Here is a 13,270-nt window from a genome sequence, read left to right as displayed (position 1 = left end):
CATGTCTTTATGATCATATTTTACATTTATATAACATACTACACATCTGGCATTACGATTTTTTAAATTTGATTATCCCTCCAAAACAACTAAGTTGCCTTAAGGACAGGGATACAGTTCTATATTTTTGGGAATTAATACAACTCCCTTTGATTAAAGGAATTAGTAATTAGTTAATGTTAATTGCTACTTAGGAAGGCAATCAATAAATACTAAAAGAATAAATACAACCGATCAAATACATAAAACTGATTAAAATCATAGTGTACAACTATATGTAATACCCCAAGATGTTTGAGTCGAAGAACGGGAAACATGTGGAAAGGCATCAACAAAAGCCACACCAGTTTTACCTGACGCCACGGGAATATTACAGCCGGCAGCCTTCAGCGCTTTCACGGCATCACACACGCGGGCAGGGTAGACACAAACGGCAGCCGTGGTGATGCCTATGAAGAAAGAAACCACAGCAGCCTTCTGAATGTGAAGTTCAATATGCTTTTAATTATTATCTATACCACAATATCAGCAGAAATCAAAATGAGAGGAAAAAAGAATCCCCCCACAATGCAGCAAAAATTAAAAGGTTTTTATTTTCCACATTCCTTTCCAGTTCTTGACAACATGGACCATTTTCTCATCGTTACAGTCATAGAATAAAACAATTGTGATACACTGTTCTTTGAAGTTACATAACACACCTTTTTAAAAATTCTTAAATAATAAGTATGGTGGTCTTGGGTCAATAAAAAATATCTTATTTCATGTAATTAACAAAACCCAGATTTGTCCAGCACTCAGAAAGTGGATTAAGAAAAATATAAGCGAACCTTACAGGGTAGTATGGCAAAATGACATTTAATTAATACTACCCCCTCTTTTATAAGAAATAATCTATATATATATAAAAGCCCAGCGACCAGAACGGCAGAACAACCAGAACGACCGCAATGACCGGTGGCTATGACATGCACTGCAGCAGCCAACCAGCTTGATCCAGGCCCTGATCAGCCCCCAACCCCCAGCCGGCCCGGCCCCCAATCAGCCCCTCCCATCCCAATGGGGGTTGGGGCCAGTCAGCCAACCTCCCTCGGCCCCTCACCCCTGCTGGCCCAGCCAGATGGGACCCCATCAGGGTGGCCAGCCGGATCCCACCTGTACACAAATTCGTGCACCAGATCTCTAGTAAAATATAAATCTGGAACCTCCATTTTGAGGAATTAAGCTCTTACAAAAATAAAAATTAAATTAGACACTGTAAAACAAAACAATAACATAAAGCATACAGAGTTGTTACATTTTTTAGCCCTTCTCCCCCAAAGCTGTTACCATTAAGTGTTACTAGTAGGTGCTGTTTTCATTGTCAACTCAAGAAAAACATCATAAATATTTTTCAAAAGCTGTCCAGTTTTTAGGCCTACAACTTATCTACATCTCCAGTTGCACTCATTACAGACACCCTTCATGGAAAGACCTGGCTCCTGACACCAGTCCAGTGAACAACAGGGCACGTCCTCCTAGAAACAGCATTTAGCCGTCCAGGTCTTGGTCTCCTCATTTAGAAATATTAGAGCCCGGCCAGCGTGGTTCAGTGGTGGAGCATTGACCTATGAACCAGGAGGTCACAGTTCGATTCCCAGTCAGTGCGCATGCCAGGATTGTGGGCTCGATCCCCAGTGTAGGGCATGCAGGAGGCAGCTGTTCAATGATTCTCTCTCATCATTGATGTTTTATGTCTCTCTCTCTCTCTCTGAAATCAATAAAAATATATATTTTTTAAAAAGAAATATTAGAAATAAGGAGACTGACTCTCAAAGGTCTCCTCCATTTCTAAAATATTAAAGTTTTGTACTTAGAGCAACTTTCTAAAGTTGCTGTAAGTTCTTTCATGTATACTAAGAGAGTGAATATAACTTTTCTCAAAAGATCGAACCTAATATACAAGCATGTAATATTTCCCATTTGCATTTTATTCTCAAAAGTATTTCATTTGCTCACAGAAAATACTTAATGTATGAGATGTGATTATTAAGTAATGAGACTGGCTTTTTCACATGTGGCTGGGGAATCAGAATCAGTATTTTAGAGTCACTAGATAGAAAATTTCCAAAACTGAAGAAATGAAAAGAAAAATCAAGAAGTTCTCTACCAGCGACTTGAATCCATGATGGAAAGAACAGACCTACACGTAAGACTAAGATTCTCTCCCTGCTGTTTTCCAGAGAAGAATCTAATTAGTTGTCTGTGTACACAATTCTACCACTTAGATTTTATTGTTGCTGTCATTTTAGCAGCTGAATCTTGTCTTCAGTCCTCTGGATTTAGTCATCAGTATTGTAAAAAGGGAAAAAACCAGACAGATTATACACCATACATTACCTTTGTCGTGCATATTTAAAGCTTCCAGGAGATCTTCCCGGATTGGATACTTGGCTTTATAACAGAGCCTTTGAATGTTGGAATATGTGTCATCGCCTGAAAGTGTAGTAAGATCTATAAAGGTAACAGCTTTCAGGAGCCAAGCAGCCTGGTTTGAAGAAAAATAAAAATAAGGTTAAAAAAAAATCAATCTCCAACCCAGTTAGTTAGTAAAGAATCACTAGACAAACATGAATGCTAAAAGCTGACATCTATACTATTCAAAGCATATCATTCTGTTATAATATAAACATTGCTCAGAGTGACCAACAACCTGAGCATTACATAGAATAAAATAAAAGGGGGAAGAGTAGTCTTACATTTTTTTTCTCCCATAGATATTCCAATTTGAAATCCCTAATAGATCAAGTCTCCCCACATCTAACTTCTCCATCTCATCCACAAGGAGCCTCTCACAGCTACCCCACAGGGGAGAATGTAGGAACAAGAGCATTTCTGTCTTACGTTTCACCTCCAGCCCTGGGATCTCAGATGAGATATAAAAAGACTCCATGCCCTAGCTGGTTGCTCAGTGGTTAGGGCATCAGCCCTCCGACTAAAGAGTCCCGGGTTCAATTCCAGTCAAGGGCATGTACCTCGGTTGCAGGGTTAATCCCAGTAAGGCATGTGCAGGAAGCAACCAATCAATGTGTCTCTCTCACATCAATATTTCTCTCCCTCTGCCTCTCTCCCTCCCTTCCACTCTCTCTAAAAATCAATGGAAAAAATAGCCTCGGGTGAGGATTAACAACAATAAAAAAAGACTCCCTAACTTCTTTGTTTCAATTTAATCCAATTCCATTTTTAAATAATATTCATATTATTTAAATCAGCATATTTTCAATCAGCATATTTCCAAAGATGAACAAAATATGAGATGTCACCCGAAAGGATTCGATCACAATACTTTGCCTCCCTTGTAAAATGGACTCTCGATTCCTGTTAGTCCTGCGAGGCACAGCACGTCTCTGGTTGGTATCCACAGGAGAATATGCTAACCACAAGTACTCCACGCAACATCATCTTTCTGAATTTTGAAACATGGTTTATGAAAATTAATACGAAGGAAAACACGATGGTCAAAGGAGGTCTCCTGAGGGCCTCGACAGTGGGCACACCAGGTTTGGATGTTACGGTTTGAAAATTAAAATAGAAGACATCCAAAGAAGGTATGTCTAAGAAACTGAATAAATGTGTTGAGAAGAGATGCCATTGAATGCACTCATGAATAAAGATGCCTCAAAATCATTTGCGGCTTTGCCACTCAAGAGTGATAACCCTTTTAACTTGTTTGGATAAATGTGTTATCTTTCTCCAACCCATCATCATCGTATATGAATTATTAAAATAAGCCGTGGACAGCTGCAATCTTTTAAGGTTAGATGCATCTTGAGCGAAATTCAATACTGCGGCCTTGAGGGAAGAGCCGTGCACTGGGAAGCGCAGGCCCAGAAGAGGCCTCACCTGCCACTCCTTCTTCACGGTCCTGCGAGCCTGGATCTGTTGAGCGCGCCTCAGGACCGCCGGTTGGTTCACTTGTATTTTGGAGATCCAGCTGAGGTCTAAAGGGGAATGGAGACGACTTTTTAAAACTTAAAAAGTTTTATTAAATACAGTCACCCATTTTTTTTTTTTTTTAAACACGGTCCTTGAAAGGATCTATTTATCATCTGGCACCAAAGCTCTTTTAGAGCTTATGTTTCTTTTTCGCACAACTACAAATAAAGAACCTTGTTGAAAGAAGCCCGGTCATGGTAAGGCATGCTTCGTGGAACGTTAAGTACATTTGGAACCGGAAGAGCCTGTATTGATTCATTACACAGACGTGCCTAACCATGGGGGGAAATACTGGGCTGCTCGGGCCACGTGCCTCCCATCTGACAGCAAAGACTTATGTGTGAGTGCCCAGGCCAGGAGAGCAAATGATTAAAACATACTTAAGTGGATTGATGTTGGGCCTTAAAGGAATCCTCAATCACTACCCCCGTACTGACAAGATTAATATCTACTACATGCTGACATGATACAACCCATTCTTCCCTCAAAGGGGAATTTTTCAGAATGTATTAGAAATTACAACATTGATAGAACAGAGGTTAGGGAAAGGAAAAGAAACAAGCTGCTCAAAATTCCAGGAGAAACATCTCTGTTGCTTCCGTTTTTGAAATGCTCTTTCCGACTCCATCCCACCCGCCATTCTCTGCTCGTTGACGGAGATTTCTACTTTAAGACCCAGCCTACGTGGTTTTCTTAGTGAAAACACTGCCAGCTCCCCAGACAGAGCCAACATGTGGATCTCTCTCTACTGGGGAACTTGTGTTAGTTCATATTGGAGTTGGGGTACAACTGTCTCTTGCATTTCCTGTGTTGTGAGTCATGACCTTATTCCTCTCTGAGTGTCCACACCAAACACAGCGTCGGGGGCACATGCATTGCCATTGCCCCCACCAACACTCTGGAACACAGGTGGCCGCACCCATTTACCTTCCATAACCAACCTCATTCTACATCCCTCTAGCAAGCTCATGTTTTTAAAGAAGCTTCTCAGAAGAGCCTTAAAGGACTAGTGTAGAAAAGGTTACTCATTAGGAAATGTGTCACAATTCAACGATTATTTATAAAGTGATGGGGAGAAATGCTCATTGCATACTAGACTATGTAACAACACAAATAATAAATTATTTGCATCTACCACAAAAATAAAACTACAAGATAGTCAGTGTCTACAAAAGACTCTCTCTCTCTCTACTTCTCTCTCTCTCTCTCATTTCCATTCGATGGTGTAGAAATTGCAAGTTAGCATTTGAATGATTAGTAATGATATTCTTATTTTAAATATCACTGAAGAAGGAACATAGTCTGGGTGCTTTTCTTCCTAATTAAGTTATTGTGTTAGCCGAAATCATTTAACAAACGGATTTTTAACATTTCAATCCATCTGCTCCTCAAAGACATTGTATGTTTTCCTGCTTGTGTGCTGAACCAACTTCACAGAGGACTGGAGTCTAAGGTCAGGCACATGAAATCTGCCTCTTCCTCCCCACCCCAAAAGGAATTTGGTTCTCGGTAGACCCAAGGGAATAAAATCAGATAGACACACTGGACTCATCCAATTTTTCTGAGACCTATAAGAACTTCTCTCTAACCAAAGGTAGGGGGCTTTTTTTTTTTTTTTTAACTACTACTAATGGTGATCAAGTTCATGGAAAAGAATGTTTCAGGCAGATAGTAAAAACGTGTGAAGCAAGCAGCTGGGTGACACAATATTCACCACCAGGCAGCCGTGGACAGTAATCAAAAGAGGGAAGGCTATGACGGTGGGGCACACTTTGAGGGGCTGTCCTTTATTTCATGTGACACTTCCGGGAAGCACCTCCCCATTTCTTCTCTACTCCCCACCCACTCCGGCCACAGCTGCCAGAGAGAGGGCTCAGGCAATCCCAATCTTCATAATCTGTCTTCCTCCTCCCCCATGCCCTGTCTTCTCCCTCTCTACCAACTGAACTCTGTGGCACAGCCTTTCCAAAGCACTGGGAGTTCACTGACACATTCCATCATGTTCTGTCTCTGGACCTGTGCAGGCTGCCGGTCCCTTCTGCCTAGAATGCCTGTCCTTATCTCGCCTGGACAGTGAGCCCTTACTTAACCTCTAAGACTCAGTTCAAGGATCTGAATAGACATTTTTCCAAAGAAGACATACAGATGGCCAACAGGTACATGAAAAGATGCTACACATCACTAATCATGAGGGAGATGCAAATCAAAACCACCATGAGCTAGCACCTCACACATTTAAAAACATGACAAATAAGTGTTAGTGAGGATATAAAGAAAAGAGAACCCTTGTGCACTGTTGGTGGGAATGTAAATTGGTGCAGCCACTATGAAAAACAGTAGGAAGGTTACTCAGAAAAATGAAAAACAGAACTACCAAGTGATCCAGCAATTCCACCTGGATTTTTTTCTAAAGGAAACAAAATCACTGAATCAAAAGGACATTGGCACCCCCATTTTCACTGCAGCATTATTTTACAGTAGCCAAGATATGGAAACAACCTAATTGTCCACTGACAAATGAATGGATAAAGAATGAAATGGAATATTATGATGTTATTTAGTCACGGAAAAGGAAATTTTGACATTAGTAACACTACAGATGGACCTTGAGGGCATTACCCTAAGTGAAATAATTCATTCAAAGAAAGATCTCACTTAGATGTGGAAGCTAAAAAAACAAAATTAAAAAAAGCTGAACTCAGCCCTAGCCGATTTGGCTCAGTGGATAGAGCGTAGGCCTGTGGACTGAAAGGTCCTGGGTTCGATTCTGCTTAAGGGCATATACCATGGTTGCAGGCTCCTCCCCAGCCCAGGCCCTGGTCGGGGCACATGCAGGAGGCAACCAGTCAAATGTTTTCCTCTCACATCGATATTTCTCTCTGTCTTTCCCTCTCCCTTCCACTTTCTCTAAAAATCAATGGAAAAATATCCTCCAGTGAGGATTAAAAAAAAAAGCTGAACTCATAGAACAGATTGGTGGTTGCCAGAGACACGGGGTGGAGGGTTGGGTGTGAAATGGGTGAAGGTGGGGACAGAAGGTACAAACTTCTACAGTGGTACAATACATTTATCAACCCATTATGTTGTACACATAAAAACTAGGACAGTGTTATATGTCAATTATATCTCAATAAAAAATTCTCAGTCCAAGTGTCACCTTCTCCGTGAACCCTCTCTGACCCACAGAGGTTGAGCTATTTTGGCTTCTTTTGTCTTCCATGGGCTCCTTTACAGTCTGCTTTCAGTACCCTCCCCTTCGTTCTGAATGGCACTGATGTCTCTAAATGCTCATTCTCCCAACAGATTTTTTAAAATCCAAGCAACGTGCTTAATACATGGATAGCATTCAATAAATTAGCTAAATGGCTCCCAAAGTCCAGAAATGACCTATTCTAGAAGTCTTTGCCAGTTGCTTTTTATTTTTAATGTTTATCTTTTTTCCCCCAGCTTTATTGAGGTATAATTGACCAATAAAAATTATATATATTTAAGGTATACTACTTGCTATTTGTTTTTGTGTGTGGATTTTTTTTTAATTTAATTTTTTATTGACTTTAGAGAGAGAGAAACATCGATTGGCTGCCTCTACGTGTGCTGGACTCGGGAACCAGGGTACATGCCCTGACCCGTCATCAAACCCACCACCTTCTAATGTATAGGACAACACTCCAACCAACTGAGCCACACCAGCCAGGGCTACAACTTAATGTGTTGATATACATTTTATATATACCATAAATTAATCACCACTATCAAGGTAATTAACATATCCATCGCCTCACACATCTACCTTTTTCGGGTGTGTGTACTCAGAACATGTAAGATCTACCTGATAGCACATTTCCAGTATACAATGCAGCGTGGTTAATTCTAGTCACATTACTATATAATAGATCTCCAGGACTTAGCATTTGGGATAATGAAACTCTGTTCTCTGATTGCTTCTGATTAGAGAGGACTTTTGGATCTCCACAAGAGAAGTAGGGACTGGGCGTGAATGGGATCCCTGAAGACATTCACCTTAAAAATTAATTTTTAGTACAATTCCCCACCAAAGGTTAGAACCCGTGAGGCCTACTCTCACACTTCTCAGATACCACTTGCCAGAGGTCCCTGCAAACCATCTCTTGGAGAATGTAATAGGATTACCTCGCTCACAGTATCAACCTCCACTGCTAAAAATATCACTAGTGGTCATAAAATTACCCAGCCCCGTGTTCAATCTAGTCACAGAATTTGCCTCTGTGACCTCCCATGGTAATGAATTATAAGTGACTATCTCGTTTTATTAGCACTTAATTTGCTACTCTCTAATTTCATCAAATAACCCTTGTTCTCATATTATGGGGTCTGGGGAAAAGAAAGAACTGATTGGCCTTTGTTATGTCCTTCATAATTTTTAATATTTTACTCGAGTACCCTTTAGCGTCTCCTTTCCAGGAGAAGTGATTCTATTGCACACAATCTCATCAGGACCATAGAATCCACTCTTAGGGGCCAGGAGGGGTTTCAAGTACATGAGTCTTTGGGGAGAATAGATATGAAATCATAATTGGAAGGCAGTAATACTCTTTTCTTAACACTCTCCAGTGAAGAAAATCCCACGGTTTCTCTTAGTATGTCATTTGGTGCCTTTCAGGCTCTCTGTCATTTATAAATTTGTTCTCCAAGACTCTTCTCACAATTCTTTATTATTATTATTTTTCCTGTTCCAGTCTCAGTGGAGAGAGATCATTTTCCCCAAAAATCTACTTTGTAGCCTTTCCATCACTCCCATTTGTGTTTCTATGGCTATTTGTGAACTTCTTCACAATATAAAACGTGTAACACCAAATAACTGTATAAAAGAAGGTTTATTTTGTATTTTGATTTTACCTTTGTTCCTAATGGAGAAAAAAATAAATTGTGATACTTTATTAGAGACTTTTTCCCCAAAAACTTTGGAAGAGTAAGAAAGATAAAATTTCCCATGTTTTCTCTTTTCATTCTTCCTGGGTTTTTATATGGAACTAGAGGCCCAGTGCACGAAATTGTGCACTGGGGGTGGGGGGGGTCCCTCAGCCCGGCCTGAACGCTCTCGCAGTGTGGGTCCCCTCGCTCCTTACCACCCACCTGCTCACTGCTCCTTATCGCTCAACGCGCTGCTCCTTAGTGCTGCCACGGAGGTGGGGAGAGGCTCCCGCCACTGCCACTGTGCTCGCCAGCCATGGCAGCTGTGAGCCTGGCTTCTGGCTGAGTGGAGCGCACTGACCACCAGGGGGCAGTTCCTGCGTTGAGCGTCTGCCCCCTGGTGGTGAGTGTGCATCATAGCAACTGGTCATTCTGGTCATTCCGCTGTAATGGTCGCTTGGACTTTTATTACAGGCAGTCCTCGGGTTACATTGGACTCGACTTAACGTCGGACTCGACTTATGTCGTTTTGTGGTTATGTCGCCATCTCCCATTTACAGTATTTAAAAAAAAAGTTCCGTCATTTCGACATATGTACATATGTGCTTTATGTTTTTTATTATTTATTTACCACAAGTAAAGGTCAGGAATTGTTATCTTTCTTTTATAATTTTTTTACTGTATCACTTCATTACTGATGTGTATGTGCTCCAGGTGAGTGACGTAGGTGCTTATGTAGGTGGGTTCTGACTTACGGCAAAAATCGCGTTACGTCGCGCCGTAGGAACAGATCTACAACGTAACACGAGGAGTGCCTGTATATAGGTTGTACCACCCGACTGTGTTCCCTAGTGCTGTCTCCAGTCATTTTCTGATATGCACTTGTACAGTTTTCATCCCAGACTCTATTACTGAGAACCTCTTGCTAATTGACCATTATTTCTGTGTTGTTTATTTTCAATTCTAATTTGCAACTTCCCAGGGATGAGCCACACCCTCCCATACAAGTGCCTAGCACAAAAACAGCTGCTCAATACATCTGTTGCATCACAGTAAATTTATTTTTTACTTCAGACACTGACACTAGTGAAGTATCAACTTGATTGCATCTAGTCTTTCTACCTTAGCCATGGAAAAGGTTAGCTTAGCTACAAAAAAAAGAGCTCTGAATATCAATACATGCCTGATCCAGCCAGGCTCAGAAGACATTCAATTTAAATAAATGAGCAGACCCAGCCTCACCCAGTTCCTAAGCCAGAAAGATATAAGACAGAGACTGTGCTGGAGCCTGATCCTTGGACCAGCAGATGGAGTCTAGAATTAGTCTTCCTCCCAAAGCCCAGTATCCAATAAACCCCGGTGAGCCCATCATAGGGCATCCAGGCCCCCACTGGACATTAGCCAACTCTCCCAAGTCCTCAGAATCCTGAGCGATGCTCTACAAACCAAGACACCAGCAACCTGACAACCCAGACTGCCAGAGCACTCAGAGCCTTGCTCCTCTGTCATCTCCCCAGAGCCACTCTGCCCCTAATCGCTAATTCCCATCCCACACACATCACCACCAGATCATTCTTTAGGATACCAGTCCAAGTCCAGGTCATTAATGAGTTTATTACACCCTCTGAAACACTTCAACTTAAATTGCTGGCACCAAGTTAAAAGCCAACTTGATCCCTCTGCAGCAATCTTGTCTATTCTCTGCTTACACTCCTCTTCCATCCGGCTGTCATTTCTGGTATGTCTTGTATCCACAGGTTATAACACTCTTTCAGAATGTTGGAGGGGGTGGTCAATGTCCAATGGCGGCATGGATGCCCTAGAGGGCTCTCCCAGGTCTGACTATGATTTCCATTTATTCATCCATTCGATGCCAGGCACTGCTATAGGCTCTGCAGATTCCGCAGTGAAAGAAAAAACAAAATCCTACTCTAAAGAGCTTTTTCTAATGAGAAGAGCCTGATAAACATATAATTATATGTGGCTGCAATGAAAAGTTATATAGGGTAAGAATTGGAGGATGCAGGGATGGGCACAGAGAAAGTCTCTGATAAGAAAACATTTGAGCAGAACCCCAGTTGAAATAGGAAGTGAGCAATGAGGCCACTGTCCAGGGAAACAGTGTCCAGGCAGAAGAAGAGCAAATGCAAAGAAAGGGCCTAAGGCAAGAGTGAACATGTCGTATCTGAGGCAAAGCCGAGACACAGGTGTAATGGAGGAAAGTCTGCAAGAGGAGCAGGAAGTGGTAGAGAGAAAGTCAGAGAGGAAGGCAAGGGCCAGGCCATAGAGTAAAATGTTTTCCAAACTGAGAATCATGACCCATAGATGTGTCATGATATCAACTCGGTCAGCTGCAACCAGCATTTTTTTAAAAAAGAAGAAATAGAATAAAATAGAAAACATCAGGTTACACTCTATGTAATATTGGGGGGGGGGGAGGGTGTCATTTACGGAAGTTATGTTTTAATCACATGTATGTAGGCAGGTACTTTGTGGCAATATAAAACACAAAGCCTGTTAGAAAGCCCCTTAAGTAGGACTCTTTCAAGCTGGAAAGGACTTTAGGTGTGAAATGGGAAGTCTTTGGAGAATTCTGAGCACAGGGCTAAAAGGATTTGATTTACATTTTAAAAGCAAGCCTCTGGCTGCTGGGGGGAAGCCAATTAAAAGGCTCACACAAGAGCAGGTGTGGCTCACACCAGAACACTCCAGTGGTGCGGTGAGTGGTGGAAACCTCATCAGTCCACTGACGGGAGCATTTCTATTCTGCCTTCAAACAAACAAGAGCGACCCCCTCTCTGGTGCCATTATTCCCATCTGGAGAGTGAGCAGTCCCCGAAAAGCTGACATTCCAGAAGCAGCTCCAAGGTTCACAAAGCACACAGTTCAAGGCCGTTTCCTCTGCTCCCCGCCCATAAACACCCTCAGATAAGTGGGAGATTCTCAGATTAGAACAAGCTGTCAGGGCTGCCCTCTGGGCCTCCTCTCCGACCCTCTCCACACTTGGACTGGAATGAAATCTAGCCATTCCTCCCAGTACTGTCCCTCTGCTGAGCTTTTAAATATATTTTTATTGATTTCAGAGAGGAAGGGAGAGGGGGATAGAAACATCAATGATGAGAGAATCATTGATCGGCTGCCTCCTGGACGTCCCACACTGGGGACCAAGCCAACAACCCGGACATGTGCCCTGACCAGGAATCAAACCATGACCTTCTGGTTCATAAGTCGAAGCTCAACCACTGAGCCACACTGGCTGGGCCATCTGCTAAGCTTTTAGTCTTCACTACGGTGAGCACGTCATCTAGTTGGGCATTTGTCTTGTATATTTCATTTTAAACAAACTTAAACCAGTTCGGGTTTGGTAGACCCCAACTTCTACCATGGTCTCCAATAATAGTGTTAAGGGCGTGCAGTGAGCAGAGCTCTTACCTGAATATGTGGTTCACTCTAAGAAACCAAAACTTGACTTTTTTCCACCTTCCCAAACATAACAGAAACAACACTCCCAGTACGCAGGGCATTCACTGGGGGCTCAGGGCATCGGGAGTGTTTGTGGCAAGCATCAGTCCTTCCAGTCTTGAGTGATGATAGGAGAAGTAAGCAACAATGTTCTTTCTCTGTAGCCATTTGCTATAGCAGCCAGCTGTGCCCGGGCCTGAGCCCCAAACTGCAAGAGACACAGCCACACCATGCCACGCGTCCGTAGGGTCATGAGAAGTGTTTGAATGTGTAGGTTGGATGAACATGGAATATGTCGGGGAATCTCTAGATTCCTTGAGGAGAGCTGACTGAAAGCAATGCTTTGGTCATTTTTATATTCAATAAATCTATAATTATTTATTTCGGGTTAGGTTTCTTTATTTTGGAAAAAAAATCCATCAGCAGCAGTGAACTCAAAAAAAAAGTACTACATTTAATGAAAAATTAGATTCTGAATTTCCATTTCTCAGGAAAGTTGATGATCTGTAATCTGCACAAAATGCTCTTCGACATTTATCATGTGTCAACATCGCTCTACAGAGATATCACGGGCTCCAAGAAGACCCAAACTTGCTTAAAAAGCATATGTAGATACCCCCAAAATTAGCTGTTATGTTAAGAATCCTTCCTGTGCCTAAAGATGACAATTTAATACAGCCTCAAAAGATAGTCACATAAAACTCTGAAGCATGGCTTTCCCTTCAGATAAAATGCGTGCTCTAAATATTGCTTGTTTTACATCCCAATTTCCTGATGTGTGTAAGAAATAAAAAAAAACAGCAGCTATTCATTTTTTGTTTCCAGAAGCAGAATTTCACAAACAAGTAGGAAATAACAGTTTTATATCAGAATCAAACCAAGATTCATCACATAGCTGCTCTGTGACAAGAAAACGTAAGGAAGGGACATCTGGGGACAAGGA

The 13,270-nt window shown here is 41.8% G+C and overlaps 1 protein-coding gene across 1 annotated transcript in view; it reads right to left on the bottom strand.

Annotated features, from left to right (window-relative positions):
• Positions 1-13,270, bottom strand: part of DERA (deoxyribose-phosphate aldolase) — a 98,626-nt gene that overhangs the window by 65,256 nt on the left and 20,100 nt on the right. Inside the window, exons 2-4 of the mRNA XM_079775957.1 lie at positions 3,883-3,980; positions 2,380-2,527; positions 354-449 (exon numbers count right to left, since the gene is read on the bottom strand). Coding sequence (XP_079632083.1) covers positions 354-449; positions 2,380-2,527; positions 3,883-3,980 — 342 coding nt within the window. The remainder of the gene's footprint in view (positions 1-353; positions 450-2,379; positions 2,528-3,882; positions 3,981-13,270) is intronic.

This window comes from Cnephaeus nilssonii (assembly GCF_951640355.1).
Source record: "Cnephaeus nilssonii genome assembly, chromosome: 6".
NCBI classification, from domain to species: domain Eukaryota; kingdom Metazoa; phylum Chordata; class Mammalia; order Chiroptera; family Vespertilionidae; genus Cnephaeus; species Cnephaeus nilssonii.
The sequence above is the reverse complement of the archived record's forward strand: the minus strand, read 5'-3'. Positions and strand labels throughout refer to the sequence as shown.